The sequence below is a fragment of the Athene noctua genome, chromosome 4, assembly GCF_965140245.1.
Source record: "Athene noctua chromosome 4, bAthNoc1.hap1.1, whole genome shotgun sequence".
NCBI classification, from domain to species: Eukaryota; Metazoa; Chordata; class Aves; order Strigiformes; family Strigidae; genus Athene; species Athene noctua.
This window is the reverse complement of record NC_134040.1, coordinates 6,995,697-7,019,818: the sequence shown is the minus strand read 5'-3', so window position 1 is coordinate 7,019,818 and position 24,122 is coordinate 6,995,697. Positions and strand designations below refer to the sequence as shown.

The 24,122-nt window shown below is 45.1% G+C and overlaps 2 protein-coding genes across 6 annotated transcripts in view; one reads left to right on the top strand and one right to left on the bottom strand.

The window, feature by feature from the left end:
• Positions 1 to 137: 137 nt before the first annotated feature.
• On the top strand, positions 138 to 1,872 carry MRPL35 (mitochondrial ribosomal protein L35). Of its 2 annotated transcripts, XM_074903721.1 has the most exons (4): positions 138 to 346; positions 477 to 654; positions 1,204 to 1,348; positions 1,563 to 1,872. In XM_074903721.1, exons 1-4 carry the CDS (start codon positions 313 to 315, stop codon positions 1,749 to 1,751), a joined length of 546 nt encoding a protein of 181 aa, XP_074759822.1. In that variant the 5' UTR covers positions 138 to 312; the 3' UTR covers positions 1,752 to 1,872. The 2 variants fall into 2 exon arrangements, with proteins under 2 accessions (XP_074759822.1, XP_074759821.1); XM_074903720.1 differs by lacking the exon at positions 138 to 346 and having other exon boundaries at positions 396 to 654.
• An 857-nt stretch (positions 1,873 to 2,729) lies between these two features.
• The window catches only part of REEP1 (receptor accessory protein 1), a 71,637-nt gene continuing 50,244 nt past the window's right edge, over positions 2,730 to 24,122 (bottom strand). For 2 of the 4 annotated variants that reach the window (XM_074904323.1, XM_074904324.1), the window contains exons 7-10: positions 17,895 to 17,930; positions 9,095 to 9,258; positions 6,574 to 6,641; positions 2,730 to 6,182 (exon numbers count right to left, since the gene is read on the bottom strand). In XM_074904323.1, coding sequence (XP_074760424.1) covers positions 6,113 to 6,182; positions 6,574 to 6,641; positions 9,095 to 9,258; positions 17,895 to 17,930 — 338 coding nt within the window. In that variant the 3' untranslated portion in view covers positions 2,730 to 6,112. Of the gene's footprint in view, positions 6,183 to 6,573; positions 6,642 to 9,094; positions 9,259 to 13,194; positions 13,847 to 17,894; positions 17,931 to 24,122 lie in introns of those variants that run through there. The other 2 variants (XM_074904325.1, XM_074904326.1) reach the window with 2 other exon arrangements.

Here is a 24,122-nt window from a genome sequence, read left to right as displayed (position 1 = left end):
GCCCAATCAGAGGGGAAAGAACGGGCCGTATGCAAATATCGCACCCTGCCGCCAACTGTGCGACCCTGGCGCGGCGCATGCGCAAGAGAGGCCCCCCCCCCCCCCGCACCCGCAGGCAGCGGGGCGGGCCCGGCGGGGCTGTGCCGGACCCTCCGGGGCGGGGAGCGGTTGTCAGCGGCCCCGCGGTGGGGGACGAGGCGGGCCCGGCCCGTTGTAGCGAGGACAGGGCGATCAGGCAGCGCCCCGCCCCGCCCCGCCCCGCCCCCGGCGCAGCGTGACCTTCGCCGGCCGCCGTAGCCGTGGCGCTGGGACATGGCGGCGGCGGTGGCGCGCGGGGCTGTGGCGGGTCGGTGGGGCGCGGCGGGCGAGGGGAGGCGGGCGGCCATGTCGGGCGGGGTCGGGGGGGCTGCCCGGCTGTGAAATGGCGGCGGGGGGCGGTACTGCGGGGCATCTCCTGAGGGTCTGGCTCTCCGCAGGGATCCTGGGGCGCTGGGCCCCCTGGGCCACCCGCTGCCCCGGCGCCGGGCGCGCCCTCTCCGGCTTCTCCGCCCGCTGTGTCGGGCAGGTGCGGGCACCGGTAGGGGCGCCGCTGTGGAAGCCGCGGCTGCCCGGGGCGAACCTGCCCGGGGGAGGCATCTCCTCGGTCCTCAGCAGGTACAGTCTGCGCGGTGCTTTCTGGAAAGGCTTAAACGGGGGTTTATATAAATCTCTGAGAAACTCCTTGGGCTGCTTTTTTACTTTAGCAAGCGGGTCTCTATTTCAGCCCTAAGTCTCCCACTTCTGTTGAGCGTGATGCTTGAAACAGGCTGTAGAACGGGATAGACTTTGCAGATACCGGCTTACAAAGAATCTTTTATAACCAGCACTGTTTCTCTTGATGATTAATATTCTAAAAATAATTTCTGAGTGCCAAAACCAGCTGAATGTTTTCTCTTGCGCGTTTAACCGCGTCTAGTAGATGAGAAAAGCTGTTCTGTGTGGAATAACAGATTCATTTTGACTGGAGTTCAGCACCACCGTTAGTGTTCGTGCAGACACAGTCATTAAGTGGTGTGCTGTAATGTTAGATGAGTTCTTGTTAACTTTCTAACAAGTCACAGCTACTTTTGATTGCTCTGCATCTGAAAAAGCCAATGATTACTTTTATAAAAAGGATGTTTCATTCCTGTCTTATTCTTTTTGTGTTTTGGGGCGGTTTTTTAGTGTCACATCTCTACTTCCAAGTATACTTCAACAGCCAGCGAGGACTGTCACTTACTATAGCATACGGAAGGGGAAGAGGAAAACTGTGAAAGCTGTCATCAAGAGGTTTCTCCGGCTGCACAATGGCCTTTGGGTTAGGAGAAAGGTAAGACTTTTTCGATAATATTGGAGTGTTCTTTACAGTCAGTGGGCTAATTGTTTCCATTCTGTTAGAGGGCAGTAGCTAGCATGGAAGTTAAAAAAAGCTCTGTAGAGAGACCCATCTTCCTGAAAGTGGGGAATTTGTCCTGGTTTGCTTATCAATATTGCTGTATATTTGTATCTCACTCACAGGTCTTTTGTGTATTTTCTTCTGACAGGCTGGTTATAAGAAGAAACTGTGGAAGAAGTCAGCTGCCCAGAGGAAGCGTTTGAGAGAGCTGGTGTTGTGCAATAGAACACAATGTAAACTCCTTGATAAAATGACTACTTCTTTCTGGAAAAGAAGAAATTGGTATGTTGATGATCCCTACCAGAAATATCATGATCGGACAAATCTTCGTTTCTAGAAATCTGGGTTTCATTTTTGCATGTGTCTAGTAGAGAGGTGGGGTACATCTTCTAAATAATATGCATATCATCTGATCAGAATTATGGAAATTGATACTCAAAATAAAGGATTATTCAAGATTATTGTGAGCTGCAGTTATTATTTTACATAGCAAAGGTCAAACTGCTCACCTACATGTTCTGATGTCAGTTAGTTTCCTGTGATTTGTGTGCAACATGGATGAATATAGTCTAAAGATCAATAAAAGTGAGTAATTCAACATATTGAATCTTAAAATTTTAAAAAGAAACTTGTTCACATAACCCCAGGATATATTTTGCTGTGTTCATACTCGTTGGTAGCTCACTGAATGGAGTTTTCCTTGGGGAAGGGGAGAACAGAGAGCAGGGTCCATCTCAGTCCTGTTGCCTGTCATGGTACCACGTAAATTGTTGCTGTGTTTCCATGTTAATGAGCATAAAAAACCCTAGCGTTTCATGGCTATGTGAAGTTTTTATAACTTATTTAAAACTGTATTAGCCACCACATTTCATGACAAGACTCACATTTTTGTGTCCCATCTTAGTTTTTGAGTAGTAGAATATATTTGTGTCCTCCACTAAATTCTCAAGCAATCAATCTGAATATTTTCTTGCTTATTTTTTCTTTAAGTCTAATTATACCCCACACTGCATACCTGATCACATGTATATATGGAACAGAATGAAGGATTTATCATGGGGTCCTTTTTGAGTGTATACAGTGCAACTAGTCTCTGGTTTCGCTGAGGTCTAGATTGGAGGTTTTTCCCTCAAAACTGATAATCCAGCAAGTGTCTGAAAAGTTGCTTCTAGCAGTAGCTTCAAAACATTCACTGATAACCCATTATTAAACAGCAGATAGTCCCTGGTAATCGGTTCCAGAGCCACCTGTAGAGCAAGAGATGGTTTGCCGTACAAGGCTGTAGCATTTCAATGAATTCACTAGTTACTCCGAGTGTTCAGCAGCTGTATTTTTTTTCCAGTTCATAATACAGAAAGAAGTTCTGAAGGACATGCAGCACTTAGTGAGTACATCTATATACAGTCAGCCAGAATTGAGATAAAAATAATACAGCAGTCAAAGTAATTATTCTGGCCTGCCAGATACATTGAACAGACTAAGGATGTTTTCTTTTTTTTTTTTTTTTTCCTCCTTTTTTTTAAAGAAAAGATTAAGACTTTATTCAAGATGTATATCAAGCAGTATAACAAAACCAGCAAAACATCAACCTTTGGAATACTGTTGTAATGGCCATCCGTGTGAGGCATTAAGTGTACCATTCCATCACAGACCTTTTTCTACCGATCACAGGAAAGAAATCACATGAAGTGCACAATTTATGATCCTTAAATAGTTTGTCTAAATGCAAATCCCAACGTAGTGTTCTCCGCTATCTCAAATATGGTGCTAGATGCAAAACGGGTACCCGAAACAAACAGCAAAAAGGAGACTGTGATTAACGAGCATTCGGTCACAAGCACATGGGTTTCGTCACTAGATGAGAGCACTTCAGAGAGCAGTCGGAGGCAGCAGGTTGTTTACATGAGGCTAGGGAGCATCGTATCTCTCCAGGCAGCTTTCTCCCTCTTAATAGGAATAAATAACCCGATTCTCCTTTCCTTCTGTGCTGGGTTTGCCCTTACACAGTTTAGATGAGTGGGGGATTAGTTCCAAGGTGACAGCGATACCCATCAAGTCTGTCTTGTCTATATTTGTTATGATCCTGAATCAGCAATTGGCAACCGCCGTGACTGCGCTGACACCCCTACAACAAGAACGGAGGCGTGGAGGACTGCACTGAACTGCTCTAAGATTAATTCTCCTGATAATTTAGGTGATTTTATGGTCATAAAGCATTGAATGAGGTAATTCACAGGCCCATTTTCCATGGACCATCTTCAGCTGCAGTTTCCTTCCCCTCAGCCTCTCTTCTACTTGCCCAAAATAATTCAGGTTTCACTTGAGCCTTGTGCTGGGTAAAGGCTGTATTTCCTAGGGCTGGCTGGTTCCTTTCAGGGTTACAATCTCCAGGACACCTCTGAGAAGCCAGGAGGTGCCTGCCTGCTGTACAGGGCTGACTGTGGAGCCCCCAAACCGGGATTTTCTTACTTAAGCCAGATCTGTTGCTATTTTAAACCATCAGCTGAAAGACTGCTTGCGTTTACGAGTAACGTGCAAGCGGTCAGCCAGCTCGTACCCTCTGAGCCTGAGCTGGCAGGAAGCTGGGAGTTACTCCCCGCCAACACACGCAAGAAGCCACCGTCCCTGCGTCCTCCCTTTGCTCGAGTCCTGCTAAAACTCTGCTTTGCCAGGAGGGGTCAGCATCAGCGCAGGAAGGCGACTCCCTGAATCGGGCTCGTTCCTTGGCAGAGACTCGAGAGGAAAAACGGGAACAAAAGACTTCATGTCTGGTGTTTGTTCTGAACGAACGCAAGGAGCCAAAGAGTGAAATGAAAGACTTGGGGCAACACCTGTAAACAACCTGTGTGTGGAAGATGAGGAATCAAAAGCAAGTGACCGTTCTCTTCTGTATGCAGAACACTACAGCACTAAGTGTACGTGGTTAGGCATTCACATTTCTTGTCTATCTATACACAAATATACAGCTCAGTTGATAAATTAATACATTTTTGCCAGAGATATGAAAAGGTTTATTTTTCTCCTTTATACAGTGAATGTTTTGAGAGATATAAGGCAACTCCCTTGTCAACAATTTCACCTCAGCACTTAAGAAATGCTAAACAGTCAAGTTTACAGTAAAACAGCAGATTAGACGCACATTTAATAATTTTAGTGAGAATCAATGTTAATACAGCATGTCTGAGAACAGAATTTGTCAGATGTTACGTAGCTCTATGTTGTTGGGTTTTTGGCATAACTGAGTGCAAACTTGTCAGCTTCTTTTTTATCGTATGGCAGCCCATTGCATAGCAGGGAAATAACAGCTTGCTTGCAACAGGATTTTATTTTCTGCTAACACTGCAGGCAGTTTTTCTATTTCTTTTTAATGTTTGCCAAAAGAAATCAAATAAAATCTAAAGCTGCTTAAAAATAAAACACACAAGCTTAGCCCCTCAAAGCTTTTGCTGAGTATCTTCCAAACCTTCCATAACTACTATTTAGAGAGGTTTGTTGTTTTTTTCAATTTACTTTCTAAAGACTTTTTCCTTTTTACTCATTGCAAAATACGATCGAATTAGTACACGTAAAAGAAATAAAATTCTCAGGTAATGAGGCCAAATAATTGTGGCAGACACAGGAAATACCTGCTTGCTTTTTCCACTTCCTAGCCAGCTCAGATAAACACTTGTGCGTGCGCATAATTTTTTTCTCTCTTCCCCACATATGTAGGAAGCTCTGGGGGAAACCTCAGTGATCCATCAGACAGGGACAGCTGGGATATCGATGCATAGCCGGCAGAGGAAAGGTTTTAAAGGCCACTTCAGATTTATCTCTGAGCCTGATCCACTCCAGCCGGCTGTTGGCATCCTGGACTGCTGCACGTGAACTAGATTAACAGTACTGTTCATCATCAAGCCCATGTACTGATCTGTTAGTGATGGCACATTCTACATAATGCTAATGTTTTTCTAGTCTATGTGACAGGTCCAAGAGCAAACACAAAGGGCCACGTAATTAACTTATGTGTGAATCTCACATGCTCAACACTTACAAGAGACACCAACTTGAAGCACAAATACACAAACCCTAACCAAGTCTTCCTCTTCTTTTATATTTCTCATTTATATATGGATACAAATACACCACTGCATCTGGTTCTTGTGGTTCTAACCAAACTTCATGCTACAGGCGAAACTCCAGGCTTCAAAAAGCAGCTCAGACCCAGCACCCTGCTCTGCTCATGCAAGTAGAACAGCAGCACCTCACCAGGAAAGCAGAGCACTGGGACTGACACTGATGCAGACAGGGGAGAAAGGTGCATTTTCCCCTGAAAGTGCATCACTAAAGCGATTCTAACTTCTGTTGCTGTAGCTAGTACAAGCCTGGCTTGCTCATACTTAAAAACTGGCAGTAGAACATTTGCCACAAGCGATATGATCTAGTTCTTCTAGCCGCCATCATTTTCTGCACAATACTCTCCTGGCTCAGTCTGATCAAAATTAAGACTCCCCCTTCATTACATCGTTGAAACCATTTATTTTCTCTTGCATGTCTCTTCCTCTCCTCTGTAAGTGGTTCTGCCTCTACAGTTTTTAGAACAATGTTTTTCTCAGAACACATGATTTGCTTGCAGAAAGTGAAACAGAGTTGCAGCTCAGCTTTTGCTTATGAATCTTGGACATTCTGTACAGTCAAAGTACTTTGACATTTGTTGCATCATTTACAGTCTTGAGGAGGAAGGGAGGAAAGAGAAATTCCTGGCTTCTGCAAATCCACTTCATTAATGCTAAAGCCATAAATAAATACACTGTCAATGTATCATCATGATTATTTTTGTTTCCGCTGTGCATTCACAGAGCTAGAGCTATGCAGACACAAATAAGAATTGTAAATGTACAGCCTTACAGGATTAGCGTGAGTGGGTGTACACTCTGCAAACAAAACAAGGACTCTTCACCTGCAGGTGCCTACCAGACTGTCCTACCCACGTCATGAACAAATGTGAGAAGCGTGTAACAGAAGGATACAGAGAGAGGAGAGAGAAAGGCCATGTCTGCAATGCTGTACATCAAAGCACATCCATCCCACTGCTGTTTCCTACATTATTAACGAGTAGCTCTTTAAGGCAGAAGAGAGACATTCTGTGGATCTTGGTGCTATTGGCTCATTGCACTCACATTGTTTCAGTGGCAGAGGACGAGGTACTTTTCTTCCTGAAGCGAGGTCTAAGGGTCCTAGGCGGTGCCTGCAGAAAAGCAAGACAAAACTTCAGTGGTGTAATAGGAAACATTTTTTCTTTCCTTAAAACTCACCCATCTCTGTGGCATCTCTGTGGCAATGATCCCATTCCAGGCACGAAGTAATGGAGCAGCAGATCTTGGCCCTGAAGGTCATTAATGAATGACCAGCTGAGGACTAACCCCGTTAAGAAATCTCTTGTACCTTTACTCAGGTTACACCAACACCTTCCCCTCTGGTGCTTGGCTGGAGGTGTGGCTAAAGATCGCTTATAACATAACATTTGAGGGAGCCAGGACAAATTGGTGCCATTCTCAGCAGCTCCTGGATCAAGAGAGCAAACTGATGGCAGAAAGCCAGCTCTGGTGTCTCCCAGTCCTGCACTGTCCATCCCAGCCACAGCCCTTCTGAGAGTACAGCTCCTTGGGGCATTACAAAGATGAAGGGGTCCTCAAGGTGAAACACATGGGGCCTGTAATTCTCAGGAGGCAGAACTCTTCTCAAAGAGCAGCCTCTTGCTTGGGAGACAAGCCAGACACAATCCGTTGTTATTATTTTAGAAGCCAAGTATTGCAATTTTGCCTTGCAGTCAGCTGATGCAGAGAGCTTTGAAAAGGAGCCCTGAACGCCCAGGAGGAGCCAGACTAACTCCATGAAATTGGTTTACTGTGATTAACCCCATTCTCCAGACTGAGAAAGAAATTAGTTAGACTAGCAAACCGGGAAAAAAAATCCAACAACCTAATCTGCAGTGCATACTTCTCTCAGAAGAGCTTTGGCATGGCGTTGTGTCTTGCAAGCTTCACAAAATGAAATGGTTACCAGATGTTGCAGAGGAGCACAAATTCTCAGTGTGGAGGCCTGTCATAGCATCATTCAACACTGCAAGGCCTGGTAAGCAATTCTACTCTCATTTACATAAATATCCAGAGCTTTGTTTTCTTTAACAGCATCAACCTATTTACCTGTAAGACTCTGACAGGATCCTATCATTCATAAGTGAGGACTTTGTAATTTCCGGTTTATAGGATTTTCAAACCCAAGATCATGCTGTATTTCCACATTCCCATTATGCAGCAAGGCATAAATATTCATATAGATAAGGAACTGCAGCACGGTGAGGTTTTGTTTAGACTCCATCTAAATCTCCATCTCTTCTAGCTTGCCCATAAGCCAAATAAGTTTTTTGCAGAGATGGGATCAATCCAACACCTCAATCCTTCTTCCAAGCCTGAAATTTTACCTCAAGTCTCCATTGCAAATCCCCAAAAGCAAAACAGACCTGGATGGGCTGGCTGCACCCAGAAAGGCACAGCTGGAGGAGAAAAGCTGAGGAAGAAAGCTGCTACGGATGGCAGCCGGGGATCCTGCACCACACCAGACTCCATAGCTGCTGACTCAGAGTTGCTATCTGTAAAGCAGGAGCCCTGGGACCCAGCTGAACAACGAGAGCAGTACCTCCTGCAGCCTGGGAGAAGGCTGCTCTTTGGGAAGCCAGACGGCTCTTAAAGTAAATTAAATACTCAGTAGGACTCTTAAATCAGGAATGAGTAGCTCTGCCTCCTTTAGGAGGCTGCTAGACAGCTCTGAGAGTAGCTAGAGAGGCTGCATCTTTCCATGGTAAGAACAGAGCCCAGCTTCTGGTGAGAGCCCCCAGAGGTAGGACAACCCACCAGAAGGACATACAACTGCTAACCAAACCAAACTCCTGCTCCCTCACACTGAGCTACGGGGAGGGTGGAACAAACCCAGCTCCCCCATGGCAGAGATCTCCCAGCTCGAATCTGGGAGCTGCTGGCTGTGGCTCCATCCCCCCTGCCCAGATCTGGAAGGAGTCTTTGCCTACAGCATCTCCCATAGACATTTTATTTCCTCCACAACAAAGCGTTGCTAAAATGGCTTTTGGCAAACCACAGTGTGAGGTTTGCGTCTCTTTTAGTTCTTTTGTTTCCATGAAGCAACTTAAAGAATATTTGTTAATACAGTGCCTGATTCAAAACCTATGGCAGTCATGCAGGAAGAACTGCCGTTGGGTTTGGCTAGGTGTGAACTCAACCGAGGGGGACTGGGCTCTGAACTGTGAGCGCTCTGGCTGTGGGTGCTGGCTGTTCTCACCATTGACTACCCTGCCTTGGGGGTGAGAATGTATTTTCCTCTACAGACATGAAAAATCAACTAGCAGTTGATATCCAGATATTCTCACCCAAATACCTCCATGTTAGCACGTGGTTTAGAGCTAAACCCAAGTTCTGCAATTCAGATCCGACTCTGAAGGCCCGTTTAACTATTATCTCCACAGGCACAAATTCAGACTTCTTCCAGGAAATCCACACATGCTGAAAAGTGAGAAAACCCATAGCAAGACCATAAATGTATTGTTTGTACTCAGTGTTTTTAGACCAAAGAGAGAAGTTCGTAACAAATGTCATAGAAGGAGGAGCCTTGACAATATGGAAGTACCTCAAGGGGTTGATCCTTCTTTTTGGGCCTTTTGTTCATGAATGCACAATCCAATGAATTGTTCTCTTCATCATCTGAGAACACAGAACCTTTTGTTTCATAGTTTGCCTCAGGTGGATTTTCATACTTATTGTCCACAGCTACATAACATGGCCATTTACAGTCTAAACGTGAAGACAAAGGATGAGGAAGTCAGTGACTGTTTGATTCACACTGTCAAATGCCACCTCACTGCAAAGCCATGCATCTTCCAGGGATTAATAGACAGAAGGTTCACACATCACACTTGAGTAATAGCAGCTGTGGGGTTAGAAATCAAAAAGGCTCTTGTTTATGAAGGCATTATAAACTCTATTTGGATTATTTTGTATAGAATTGAGACTAAATTCGCAGCTTCTGATGTTCTGGAGGTTGACTCTAGAATGAGATACATTTTTTATTTTGTTTGGCTCAGGGATAAATAAAACAGCTGATTTACTGAAATGCTGATTCCATCCACAGTTCCTGCATCTACTGCTTCCAGAAGGAGTGTCCTCTAGAAGACACCAAATGACTGTTGAAGCCCTCTGGTCAGTATAGAGAGAGTTGCCTGGGATGCAGAAATATGAAGCACAGCAGCACTAACAGACTTGAAGCTGAGAGAGTTCAAGCCAAGCACCCAGTCTGAGATCCACCGTGGTTAGCCAAAAGCTTCACCAGGCACTGAATGGACTCTCAGCAAGTGGGAGTGTTGCTGCAAGACCAGAGCATGGGAAAGGCTCTCTTCAGTCACTCTACAGTAAATTTTATAGAGCATTAGCTCCAGTGATGGATCTGAAGGCAGATTATGGCCCCATGACTACAGACCATTAATGCCTGCTTAGTGGTTCTTATCCTTGTAACTTATGGCACCATATTTGTGGGACTGGTCACAATCCATTTGCTGCCTTAAATCCAGACAGTGAAGCAAGATGGTATTTTTAATGGACAGTCCAAAGCAAGAGGTACAGAAGAGGACACCCAGCATGACCAAGCTTCCTGTATCTCCACAGTTTCTGATCAGCGGGGCTGGAGCTTTCTCTGATTAATAACTGATACTTAGGCTTTTTTCATTCTGAAACGTGTCAGGAGCGGAAGTGTTTGCTGTTTAGATGTCATTAGCCACAATTATTGGCTCAATACTTAGACTGTTTATGAACATACATAGAAATAATGCTTTGTGCTTCTTGTCTCAGCCTGACTGTAAGACTCCGCTGGACCAAAGACTAAAACCAAAGAGGATGCTTACACGTCTAATACTTACTAATCCATTTAGATCCTTAAAGCACAGAACTGAATTCTCCAGTAGCTCTTTCAGTTGGGTAACAGAGAGACAAAGGGAAAGTGATTTGGCTGCAGCAACACCATGAGTCACGAGCAGGTCACTGGGGCTCTCTCCAGTGCCAAACTCAAGTCAGCAGCTAAACTCTCAGCCCCTGTGTTCAGCCCACAGGATGTGGCTGGTCGAGAGACAGCAGTGCACACCATCCTCCGGCCACTGACCCCATGTTTTTACCCCTTTATCACCATATGCATGGGCAGGCTGGAAAACACCATCGCAGGTTTGCAGGAAGAGATGGAAGTTGACTTTTTTCCCAGCTGTACAGAAAATGCTGATAGTCACGTTGCAGAGAGGCCCAGGATAATGCTGAATTGGGTTTTTTAAGACTGTTAAGACTACACTGTGGGGAGAATTAAATGTTTTCTAGACCACATGGCAAAGCAGTACAGGAACGTTTTATTTAAATTACTATTTTATCCTTCCACTTGGGAAGTAAGCTACCCAGGAAGAGCCTAGTTTAGGCCCTCTTGGATGTGGAAGCTGGTCCTTGGCACCTCTCTAAGCCAAGAAAAAATGGAGTCAATTTTGTATTAAATGTTTTTTCAGCAAAGCCTGAACCAAGCACGCCCAAAGATGCAGCCTGGAGGCCAAGTACTGCCCCCAACACCAATTTATATGACTGCTCCCCGCTGCCCTCTTCCCCCGAGGTCCCCCAGATGTGGACTGCAGGCTGGACTTTAGGCATTTTGTTTCCAGATCGTAAAAGTGGGTCAGGACTTCTTTTATCTGCCTCACTGAGGCTTGCACAGTGGCCCAACAACACAGGTCCAGCCATGTGCCTCTGTGAGGAGACAAGGGCTTTCCCCAGGGAAAAGAGGACTTGAATGGGACAGGACAGAAGGGTGTTGGAGAACCAGAACTAGTGAACTCAGTGACCAGAGCACAGAGACACTGGCTGCTGAAGCTGAGAGCATACAGGATCACGCAAATGTGCCCTGCTCCCTTTCTCCCACAGCCAGCTGCTCCACTGCAAAAGGAGACAGAAGGAACTGTCAGCCCTGATAATGCTCCTATGAATCCCAGGTTTTTTTCAGTGTATATTGCCTTCTCCATTACTATTCTCTCTCTTAAATTGGGTTCTGGGCAAAAAAAAAAAAAGATAACCAAGGAGCTCTGCCACCTGTGTCATCTGTCTCCAAGGCAGGCACAGCAGAGGCACAGCCTCCTGCAGCTCCTCCGCTCTCTCCATCAGCCTGAGCATCACATCCATGTCCTGGAGCTGCTTCTGTGAAGATCAAGAGGAGAGCTCCGCCTCCAAGCTGGCACATACTGCTTTGACCCCCTCAGCAGAGAGGTCTGTAAAGTCCACTGGAAGTTGGTCTGATTCCTTCTCCCTTGCTCCATCTCATTGTGAATGAGGCACTGAAAACCAGCCAAATGGGAACCAGTTTGGCTTCAGCCTCACTGAACTGGACAAGACAAGGACTGGGTCTGTCCCAGGTCTGTACACTGCATTTCTGACCATTGATGAGAGCAGGTCTTGAATACATCGGGCCTGTTCTTTAGAACCCAGAGCAAGAAGGGAGGATTCCATACACACCCTGCCTTGGAGAGGACATCTGTATTGTGGGCAAGCCCAACCTCGTATTGATCTGGGGTGCCCGACTTTGTCCCACGTTTGTGGAAGCATTTACACTGCTGTGGCGCTGGAGATAACTCAGCTCTGAAGGGCTGCTGCTGCATAAGTATCAACTCTGAAGCTGGGGGTTTTTTTGTGAATAGGGTGATGCCAGGAGGAAAAAAAAAAAATCCGACACCAAGAAAGCGAGTCCTCTGCAGGAGAAAATGTAAAGCAGGGGATTAACCAGAATAATAAGCACACATGTGAGGAATTAGTGAGAAAGGAGATGGAGGCTTAAAGTGAATGGATGTTCTGGGACACCAAGGTTTGTTTATGGAGAAGGTAAAGACTGAGGAGCAAAACATGTTGTCAGCACTGGTACATGTTTCTTGAGGACGGCACTTGGCCTCAGGTGACCTCTTGTGTGTTTCTAACAGCCATCTTTAGGATAGAAGCTGTGCGCCCTCAGGCCACTATCAGATGTCCCCAAAGTGGCAGAGCCAGCAGTGTGTGCTGTTCCAGGGAAGCAGCTGACAGCCCCAGGGATCGTGTCACAGCCAGGAGGTGGCTGTGTAAAAACCTGGACCATATACCAGACGACTCTCCTGGCTCTCTGATCTTTGGGACACTCTCACTCCCCATCTCAGAGCGGGCTGTGTTTTGGGTGTTTCCATCTTTTACATTTATGGCTCCACACCTTTGCGTGGAGGGGCAGAATCACTGCAGAAATGGGAAATCCATTGGTGTGCCAGGGAGAAAGCTGCTGCTGCCTCTTGCAAATGTCTTTTCAGTATCCAGACCTGATGAGACTCCTCTCTTCACTAAGGCAAGACAGAAGACTGTAAACAGTCTAAGGAAGTGGACCCCTTAATTCCAGTTCCTATCATCCTATCCCGACTCCTTCAAAGGGAACCGATATAACCAACACACTGTGTAGGAAGCCCCGAAGCTGGGCATATTTTAAGTTAAAGTAGATGTTTGGGTGCTCTGCAGAGTTGAGATCTAAGCTATTAAACACACAACAAGGAACAACCCAGCACAGACAAGGGAATGCAGGGCTGCACCTTCATCATCTTTAATCTCTGTGATTCTACAAGGGCTAAGAAATCTCACCTGCTACACTCTTTCTACAGCAACAAATGGGATTCAGTAGCATGCTGGGTTTTTTCAGCAATTGCTTTGATTCAGGCTGTGGTCTATGCTGCTGTGTAAATCCAGAGTAACTCTTATGGATTTTCAGTAATATAACAGAGTTCAGGATCTGGCCCACTCTAAGTACCGATGAGCAAATTACTTTGATCTAGATCCTCTGAAAAATTTTGACACTTAAATACAGTTACAGTGGGAATCAGGCACCCCAATATCTTTGAGAGAAACTGGACCACCCCTTATTTTGCTGGGCACAATAATTCTTCCTCCCATCACTGTAATTCCTTGGAAGCAATGGGGAAAACCACAGTCACTGACTACAGCCAGGAGCAAGGTATTGTATTATTGAAATGGAAGATAAAGTCACTCCAAAGCTAACGGGGGATAATTCATTATCCAGGGGATAATTCAGGTAAAGAGGTTTGCACACCACTTAATAAGAGCAAGAGAACAGGTATTTATTATACGATGGTGATCAGCTTCTTTTCCCTGCAACAAAGATAAATTTGCCATCATTTCCAGAAGACATTGACCCAAGTCATGTAGTTCCCCAACAGTTTTCATTGCCAAACCAAGAAGTTAGGAGCAGCCAACTCCACCAGCACACACTGCCCAGGAGCCACAAAACAGAGGCAGATATCCTTTCCAAAGCTGAAGTCAAGTGCAACCAAAGCAAACAAGTCTAATCACATCAACAAAGCCATCAGTTAATGAAAACACATCCCATAAATGATTAAGTTGTTAAATGCTACTCTATTCCAAACACCTCAGAAGAAAACTCATGCAATCCATAACACTTACATCAGAGTCCCATAATATTTACATAGAGAAAAGGAAAGAACAAACTGTTAGGGGAAAACATTTGGGTGTAGAGAGGGAAGAAAGATTGTTTCAGAGCACAGAAATCTTCATCTTTGCTTTCATAATACATGTAATTCAACTGGAGTTTATTAAACAACAATCAACATTTTAACTTTCTGTTCAGAAGATGCAAATGTACTTAAAGAACCTACTGATTTTCTATGAAAATTTTTCCTTCCTGGAATAACCAAAGTAAGTATGAAAGATTTTTAAATACCCAAACCCCCTAATTGCCATTCAGAGTTACTGTTGCAAAGTGATGCAAATCATCACTGAAAAATTTGATTCAACGTTTTCTAAAGGGTAGTTTTAAGGAACAAAATGCCTAGAGCTACGGAAAGTTGGCGTTTGTTCTTTAAGCTCAGTGAGAGAAATGTTTTAAAAAAAAAAAATCCCCAGCACAAGAGCTGGAAGCAAAACTGGCTAAGAACAAAAAAATACCTACACCATTTAATTGAATTAGTTCAGATATATGAACAACCCCCTTGATGCAAAATCAATTAGTTTTTTAAGAGTACTTTCCACTGTAATAATCTCATGTGCAATTTGTGGCAGATCACAAAGATGGAGTTGGATACATCTAATATACCAATAAGGTGATTTGTTTAAAACACAATTAAGTGAATATCCCATTAAGGTCCTCGCTGAACTGTACTGCTGATTGTGTGTGATGTCACCTTGTCTTCAGGGTGACAATCACGTGTAGGAAGAGAATCAACATTATTTTGTGGGAAAAACTCCAGGGGCTGGCTTTGTGCTGCAACACCCTGTGGACGGCTGACTGAACACATTGGCTAGGCTGACTGTCAGTCACTGCTGAGCTGTAGTGTTTAAGGCGTACATTATCAGTCACCGCTACGGACCACAACCCTGTGGTGCACACACAAAAACCAGTCCCATTCATCACTCATGTCCTTACACATTTCTTACATTGCCTAAGGCTCCTAATCAGCATTTTAGTATTAAACACCCCCTCAAATACATGCAGCTGCAATAGTTCTCCCCATATACAGCTGATTATTCAATATCTTCTAGACATATTTAGCATCTGCAAGGATTAAAATCATTCCTCCTTCTCAACCATGCCACAGGTCTTTCAACAGCACCTAAGAGACGTTAGTTGAGAAAATACCACCAAACATAATATTTGTTACTTCTTAAATGTCAGTTCCAAGCAACCTTGTTTAATATTGACCAGCCTTTAAGCATTTACCAGGTACTGACAAAAGACAAACAGATATCCCTGGAGATTTTCACTCCGTCCTTCCTGAAGGGGAAAAAGAGCTCTGACGTAATTGTACCGTTGTTCCTTAATGCTGCTGCCTGACTTTCCGCAGGCTATGAACATAGAAGAGATAAATCAGAAACCTGTATAAAGAAGGAGTTTTGCCAGCAAAGGCCTGACTCTGAAGAACAGCGAGAAGGGCTGGCACAGAAGCTGTCAAGACGACATGCTGGAGTATATATAGTGGAACACACCTGCATTTAGTGATGCTGCCCAGAGCAAAGGATGAATGTCCTGAATTGCGTCAATGCTTTGTCATGTGCAGACTGTGAGGCCATTTGGAGTGAGACAACTGGGCAGGAAAGAGCTCATCTGTGAAGCTTCAGCAGCAGAGGAGCCCACTACCACTGACAGTGACGGATCTGCTCCCGTACAGGGAGAGCTCATGCTGCATTCAGTTTGGTCTTCAGTCTCTGCATAACTGCACGCTCCCATGGCACCTGCAGGCCATATCCTCATGAAACCACCATCTTTTGGCCCAAACTATTTTTATCTTGTCCAGTGCTTCTCTCGGGATATCGTCTAGGGAGCAGGATGGACAGATTTTTGCTCCCACCAGCCTGTGCTCTCCTAAGAGCTGTGGGGCTGCTACAAGTCTGCCAGCAAGAGAAACAATTGAGTTTCACCTGCAAGAGCATTAAGGCAACAAGCTCCTGCCAAAAAGACTGAATCATGGCTCTAAAACAGCCTTTAATACTCTTGCTTGAGGTAAGGCTTGACTATCTGCTCATTTAGATTAGAAACTCTTTGAAATGAGTACTGTTAACAACTGTACTCTGAAAATGGCTATACAGAAGTTTGTACCAAGGAAAGATGACTGCCAGTATTTCAGGACAACTTAGTCCTAGCTAAACAAACTTATCTTCTTTCTCCCCCCTGCTTTTCGTGGTGCTGAAAAAATGTGTTCACATTACGTAGTCAGCTCTCTAAGCTACCAAAGCTGCACTTACAAAGGAGCATTTTAAACTGCAGGCTGTTGTCTGAGAGTGCATTAATGCATCTATTGCCTTGGAGACAGAGAAAGGGCAGCCTGTGGAGACAGAATGAACCCTCTATGAGATAGAGCCTTAGCATATCCCTATTGACAGGGTCTAAGGGACTGGATTATGTTGGGGGGGGGGGGGGGGCGTGAGGGGATAGTAAAACAAGCCAATCTGAAAGATGGTATGCGGTTTAAACCAGATCAGCATGACTATGGGCTGAATTTGTAAACATATTGGACTGATTACTGCTTTAGCATCATTAAATTACTTTCCTAAGATTAACTCATGGCTATTAAGGATTCAGTGATTCTTTTTATAAGTAACACTTTGAAGTCAAATCCATAAAATCGGTTTAGGCTAAAATTAGAAGGGTGCTAATAAAATGCACTGTGAATACAAGTGTTTCATGATCGCTTAGATACCACCTTAAACAGGCTTTGTTCTCCTGCACAGTGGCACACTCACCTCAAACGTGCTAGTGCAAAGAACCAGAAAAAGACAACAGGGAGGGTAACGAAGCAAATATGAGTGTGCAACTCAAATATGAGTGCGCACTTACACGGTGTGCAAGGAGTCTGTGTCAGGCTGGGATCACCCAGCCTCGGAGCCCTGATGCTGCACAGGGCTGTGCAGCCCATCAGGTGCAAGGCAGGGGGAAGGCACAGATGGCTGCAGCACGGTGGCAGCACTGCAATCCTTCAGTCCCACTGCTACCCATCTCCAGGTTGATGAGTGTGCAAAATAAACAAAAAGCACAAGAGATGAGAAGTAAAGGAGTTACAAAGGTCTTTTGCTTCCACCAACATGAGATGCTGTCAGTCTGGATTTCTTCCTTCTCCCTAGACAAGCTGCTTGGCAGCCCCATTCTCTGGAATGCTCAAATCAGAGGCCTCCCCCTTCTTTCATCTGCCACTGGGACAAAACGCAGAAGTGATATGGCCCAGCTCTTAGCAACCAAGCTAACTGGTGCAGAATTGAAAAGACCAGCAGCAGCTAAAGCGTTCACCACACTCATAAGCCTGTAACCGCAATAAATGCTGGGGACAGTGAAGGCATTTTTCAAAAACGGCTCTAGCACAAACTGAAGCAGGGAGACTCTGTTCAACCCTATTTTGTCATACAAGGGTCTGCTACTGGGTTTTGCCATGTACCCTGCTCATCCCAAACACAAATGTCCTCTCCACCAACAGAGAAACACATGACAATACTTAGGGAGCAGAGCAAAATAGGGATAAGACTGAGGAAGATTTGCTTTTGATGCATTCCCAGTGGGTTTACACTAGCTCTGGGGGATATGGGGCAGAGGAGTGGTGCAGCAACAGTGGTACATCCTCTAGAACAGAAAGGACTGAAGTTTTTCTCCAGAGAAACACTCCCCAGCCTTAGGTAACACAGGTCAGTAAGGTGAGAAACACTGCAATACTTGCCATCAGCACACACACAGCTCACAAACTCACTCACAGCCTGGCCTTCCCCTGGTTTGATCCCCTGGTGTTAGGAAACCCAGTGAGTAGGAACAGCAGGAGCAAGCCAGGCTGAGGAACACAGCCATGCCCAAAAGGGATGCGTGGGTATTGGGGCGCAGGAAATCCAGCACTCACCTCTGAGGAGTCGGCATACCGAGCAACACGTGCACACTGAAAGAGGAGCTGAGCGTTAGGAACTCGTCAGGCTAAGCTACTATCTCTCAGAAAATATGTGGCATCATTTTGAGGTGGACTTCATGGCCCCCTGTGTACACAGAGTGACTACCATCTCTGTTCGCCAGCACCGAGCACAGAGTCAGGAACGTGCCTCACCCCAGGCTATGTGCCTAATGGGTGTTAAAGCTGGGATTACATACAGCTCCCTGGCTCTGTTCTCAGATCACTAAACAGAAATAACTCCTGACTAGAGGGACCCGGTGCAAAGGGCTGCATGATAATAAACACAGGGTGCAATACTGGGACTTGTAGTGCTACGTGCCTGGATTTTTTTCAGTAGATTTAGACTTCTGCAAGCATTGGTGCAGCCATTCACACAGCTTCTGAAGGAAAAATATCCACAGATCATTTCCTAATTCAGGAATGTGCTGAGAACTCCTCCAGGAATTATATTTTGCTGGAATTACCATCAGATTGAAAGCAACCAAGGGAATTGCATTGTGCCTTTCAGTGCAAATGCAAGTGATTCACAGTTGTTCATAAAAGCCTGACCTTTACAGCTTCATCTTATGGATAGCTTGTGGTCTGGGAAACACCCTAGAAATAATTTCCAGTTTGAGCCTTCCAATTTAATTGTCACAGTGGCATCAATGACTCCAGATAAAAAAGCTTTTGAAGAATAAAAAGGTTCAAGCTCTGTGTGATTTCTTTAGTCACGACTATCCTGCACTGTAGTAGACACTGAAAGCTCTTCCATAGTTTCACAGCCATTTAAAACCAGCATAAACCAGTGCTGCTGCTGCAAGCAGATGTCCCATTTCCCCTCAAACTCTGACCTCCACCTTCCTTGTCCTATTCTTGATGTCTGTGCTGCTGCTCTGTACTGGCTTGAGGATATGACCCAGGTCAAGAGCAACCCGGAAGCAAGGAACAGCATTTCACTTGAACCAGCTCCCTGACTGGGATCAGCATATATTAATAAGATTTAAACACGTCCAAGGAAAAGACAGTATGAGGTAGAAACAAGCTGTTGTGTCACACCCTTTCAAGAGGAGTGCTGGCTCGCATTGGCTGGATGCTTCTGTGAAACTATGGTCTTCGTATGAAGGAGGTGAGTCTCAATCAATCTCAAGAGATCTGCAGATTTAGCTTCTGATTTTACACATATATGCATGGGTTGTACATATGAATTTTACACATATACATATGGGTTCTTCTTACACATCTTTCGGGAGTTTTTCTAGTTGGTGGGGACTGAACTACCCAGACATATCCTGAATGCTGATATTCCCCCACCTTTGTTCTGTCCTGCAAAGCCTTCAGTCCTCAAGTGCAAAACCAAGAAACAGCCTTCACTCTCTCCTGTCAGAGGAGTGAAGAGTATCAAAAAGCACACTGCACATTTCTGCTTTGAAATCATTCCAGCTGAGAATGATCTCTGCCTGGGGTAAGCTTAAGCAGAAAGGGCACTTGGTCTGGGCAATACAGAGGGTGGCTCTATAATACCTGATCCTCTGGCCCAGACAGTGTCAGCTCTGGACGCTGACCGTCCCGTGATGCAACACAAGTCTCCTGCCACTGAGGTATCCACTGACTCACCCAAAAGCAAGGCTGGCCTCCAGTGTCCAGCCCACACTGGAGGTTTCCACTGACATCAGCAACCATGAGACGTGTTTGCATCAGCTGTGGGATTGAGCTACGTGACACAGTGGCCAATATCCCACTCCTCAAGTCACATCTGTCATTCACCAGCCATCGCAAGGTGCAAGTTTTATCTGCACTGTCCAGGACGCTTTTAATACTGTAAGGTTAAGGACTGCAAAATCCCCCCTACTGTTAATAAATAAATGTCTGCATGCAGATTGTTACTGGACATTTGCCAGAACAGGACTGCCTTGAAAAATATTTGGAAATGTTGTTCTGGAGCTTCTAGTTTTCCATAATGATGAATAAACATGACATTTACATTTCCCAAAGAAAAGGGGCAGTTCTGCCCGTGGAAGAAGCACAGGTTGGAACATGCATCAAAGCTAAAATCTCACAGGCTATCATCAGGGTGCCAGGACACTAAATTGGGAAGCACTGAACTAAGAGCAAAGCGAAAGATGAGATAAAAAGGACAGGTGGTGGGCCTGCGACATGCACCAAGGGTAATCATCGTGTTTCCTCGGTGCATGTCGATGGAAGGTGTGGACGTGCTTCACAGCAGCAGTGGGGATGCCTCACACCTGTCAGCAGCCACACAGAAATCATGGCAAAAGCAGCCTTTGCCCCTGTGTGTGGCTTTTGAGTGGGTGTGAAGAGGAGGAGAAGGGTCTGTCTGTGGGATGGGTGTGAATACACCTGGAACCATCTGCATGAGAGGGACTACTCAGTGTAGAGTGGGCACCACTGAAGGACAGCAAAAGGTAGAGGAGAAAAAAAGCAGCAAAGGGTAGAGTAAAAGGAGTAACTCCTTTTGTCTCAAAGGCAACTGTTGCATATTCTATTTCTTGGCCTCATAAGACACTCTTCAGCAGGCAAAAATAAACCTTTGCTGTGTCTGCCTGTGGTCGTTACTAATCAAAGGCCAAGCTCTTCACACACGGTGCTTGTGTCAAGAGGGGATTCAGAGGGTCACAAATCCATCTAACCAGCACCAGTCACATTATAAAAGTAACAACAATGGAAATGAAACAAGCTGAGCCGTTATTTAATGTAGCTTGAGTACAGCGTGCTCCTGCAGCCAGCTTTTGGACAGAGCCAAAGCCCAGTGATGCCAGGAGTCTTTCTACGGGGTTCAGTGCACTTGGAAGCGTGCTGAGAGATGGGAAACCAGAACCCACATCACTTCTGATGCTCACAAGGGGAGTGGGGGTAGTGGTTCATACCAAGAAACCTGAGTTTCAGCAGTCTCATCTGTGCAGGGAAGATAATAGACCTCTCCTCACTCCCCTGTCTTTCAAAATCACTTTCTCTCAGATATCCTATCTGCTCTTAAACACAGTCACACAACAGGATTTGAACTAAGCAACACGAAGTTCCACACCAGATCTGGCTGTGTTTCCATTGCTCAGGGAGAGGGATGCTTCTAAACTCCTGTAGCCTTGATCTAAAGAGCCATCTCTCGTCTTTGCCTTAAGATGAGGGTGTGCTTCCATGAACTTTTTGTTCAGTAGCAAAGGTGGCTTGAATTGCTCCTAGTTCCTGGTCACTTGATCTCACAAGATACTCCCCTGAAGGTCTCCCAAAACAGTTATTTTGGAGGCTCCCAGTAAGGCAGATCAGGAAATTGGTCTGGTATAATCCTTAAAATATAGTAAAAACAGTTAAAAGTACTTTTAATCTGGATCAAACACTAATTTAATGTAGGTCCCATAAGTCCCCTTAAGATGATTTAAGCAACAAGAAAAAATATGGGCATGTGAATATAACACTCAAGAAATTAAGAACAGCCGTGCCAGTTGAGATGAAAAGTCTGGTCAGGTCTGTCACCAGTCACTGGCAATAGCTGGCAGTGACCGTGGAGGGCAGTGTCTAATCAGAGGGTAAGCAACAGCAGTACCTCCTCAGGACATGCTCCCACCATTCATTGATTCACAGCTCAGAGTCTGCCACAAACTGAGACCAAGAGCAGCAGGGCAGCTCCCCACACACCAGCAGGTTTTGCTGTGAAAACCTGGCAGCATGAGAAAATAAGTCTGTTTTTTCTAGGGTGGTTACGCGATTTTCAGGATTTCTTCCCAAGTCCACAGCTCTTTACTCCTGGACAACTTGAATGACCATAGTTAGGCTGGTCCTTCACCTGAGAGTAGCACCTGACATCTCGTTATCATAAGGCTGCTATTGTCTCTTTGACATGGCTGTCTCTCCTGTGGGGAAAATTAAGAGCCTGTGCTAGATGGAAAACACATTCTTCAGCTTTTATGCATCCCTGACAGCCATATGAGAGAAATAAAGGGAGCTACAAAAGCAATCCCATAGGCAGCCTGTGTACGTATTCCTTCACCAAAGACTGTGACCCTCACGGGACTGAGTGATGCTCACACACACTTCCCAGGCATGGGGATGCCAGTCCCGAAGCGAAAAGGGTTACAGCTGCTACAAGCAGTGCTTGGCTTCTCCACCTGTAAGGTTGGCTGCGGTGTAGCAATGCTCCCTTCCTCAGGCAAACCCCACGTGTGGAGCACTCAACACATCCAGTCAAAATAGTACTTCAGGTTTCTGTCCCTGCCACAGTTACTGATCATTTGTAAATTCAGGCAGTGACTCTGAGAGCTGCACTTGCAGAGGACTATCACAGGTTGGTATGGATAGAGGATGTAGGGAAATAGGTGGGGATAGAAGCACCTGAATGAACAAATGGCAGAAGGGCTGTAAGAGTGCGACCCAGATCAGCAAGTCATTAAGATCCCAGCAGACCCCTATGCAGCTTCTATGATGCCTGGACTGGGAAACAAAGGACAGAATAAAAGAAGGGAAAAGATAAAAAGGGACGTATCAGTTGTTCAAAAACTTGTCAGAGGTAGCGACAAGACAGAGCACTGTTACTACAAACAGAAACCTTCTTGCAAATCTGGGATCAATCCATAGACAGGACTTTCCACAGGTATTTTACGTGTTATAATCACTAAAGTAAGGCATACAGGAAAACCATATAAGAAATCTTCTAAGGTATTGACCTTAAAATACACAAGCATCCTTATTGACCTTAAAATACACAACCACATGTGACTTTCAGGACCTGGGCATGGGAAGTACAAGTTACAGACACACCGAGGAACAAAGGTGTGCTCCGGGTCATACCAGTATTTTGCAATAAAGCAGGGTGTGAATTCATCTGTACTAGCTCTCAGTCTTGCCTCCTGACCACCACACTGCTGCTTCTGCAAACGCGGGACCCGTTCCTTCAAGCCCTCCCTAAAAATCTCCACAAAGCAGGATTTCTACTCTGATCAAGAGTACAATGTTTGCAGCCCCAGCCAGGCTCTCTATTAATGTTCTTAAATTCGTTTTGTGTATCCCAGCTACTGCTGTCAGGCCTTCTAATAGCTGGTTAGAAAGACCTCTTAACAAGAAAGGTGAGGTCTTCGGCTGAGTCATCCTTGTGTCAGACAGGCAGTCAGGGGTATTTTTGCTGACTCCATCTGATGTCAGAATGACTGTGTGCCATTATCTCTAAAGCAGGAATATAAAGAGAAGTCTAATGTTTCTGAGGCAGTGGGGACAACCAGCATGGATATTTGTGTTATCTGAGGGCTTTGGGACAGGAAGAAGAGCTGTGTGTCAACTGTTCTGTAGTAACTGCTCATGCACATACTCATACATGTATATATTACACGTATATATAGCATACTGTTAGGCAGTAGCAAATCCTGTCTGCCCTTTGCTTATGTCCAACTAAACAAATACGGTAGGTGCAGTGATGGAACCATGCCTGGGCTTGGTGTGCCTAGAGCAGTGTCGTCTCACCCTGAATATGGCCCTCAGGATGTGATACAGTCTGGCTGGTAGATCACACTCTTACACACACACACACACACACACGACAATTATGACTCTGATCAATTCGCCCCTCTAGACATTCTGGCTACGTACATAATTGTGCCCACAAAACAGCACAAGGACTGGAGAGACCACGAACATATCTTTCACTTCATCTGATTAAAAGTGAGAGAAAAACTATGGCTGTAGTCTTCCATATAGCATGATGCCACCACCTGTGAGTGAAATCACCCTCTGGAGGTGTCTCTCCGTACTGTCTGCAGGTGGAGAAGGGGCCTGCAAGCAGGCTCCTAGATTAGGGACCTCAATGAAATCACTAAACAGGACAGGACACATAAAGGTCTTGGAGAGATTCTGCAAATCTGTGTTGTTTCCATTAAAAGAAGAATTAAAACCAAAATCTTAAATTACTAGGTTCCAAAAATTTGTGATAAACACTAGGCTCAGTTTGAAAAGTGTATGAACAATTCAACTTTACAGAGATTCCTTTTGAGAGCTCCTTGTACAGTATTGATATGAAACCAGACCAAACATAAGAACTTTTGTGTGTTAAGGCAGGGGTTTGTGGCCAGGTGAGCTGAGTTCACTGCCTTAAGAACAAAACTACAAAGGCTGCTCTACACAATTAAGATAACTAAATTATGCTTTATTTGTGCCATTTGTTATTTTGGTCTAAATATGTGAAATTTTTTTCGGTGTAGG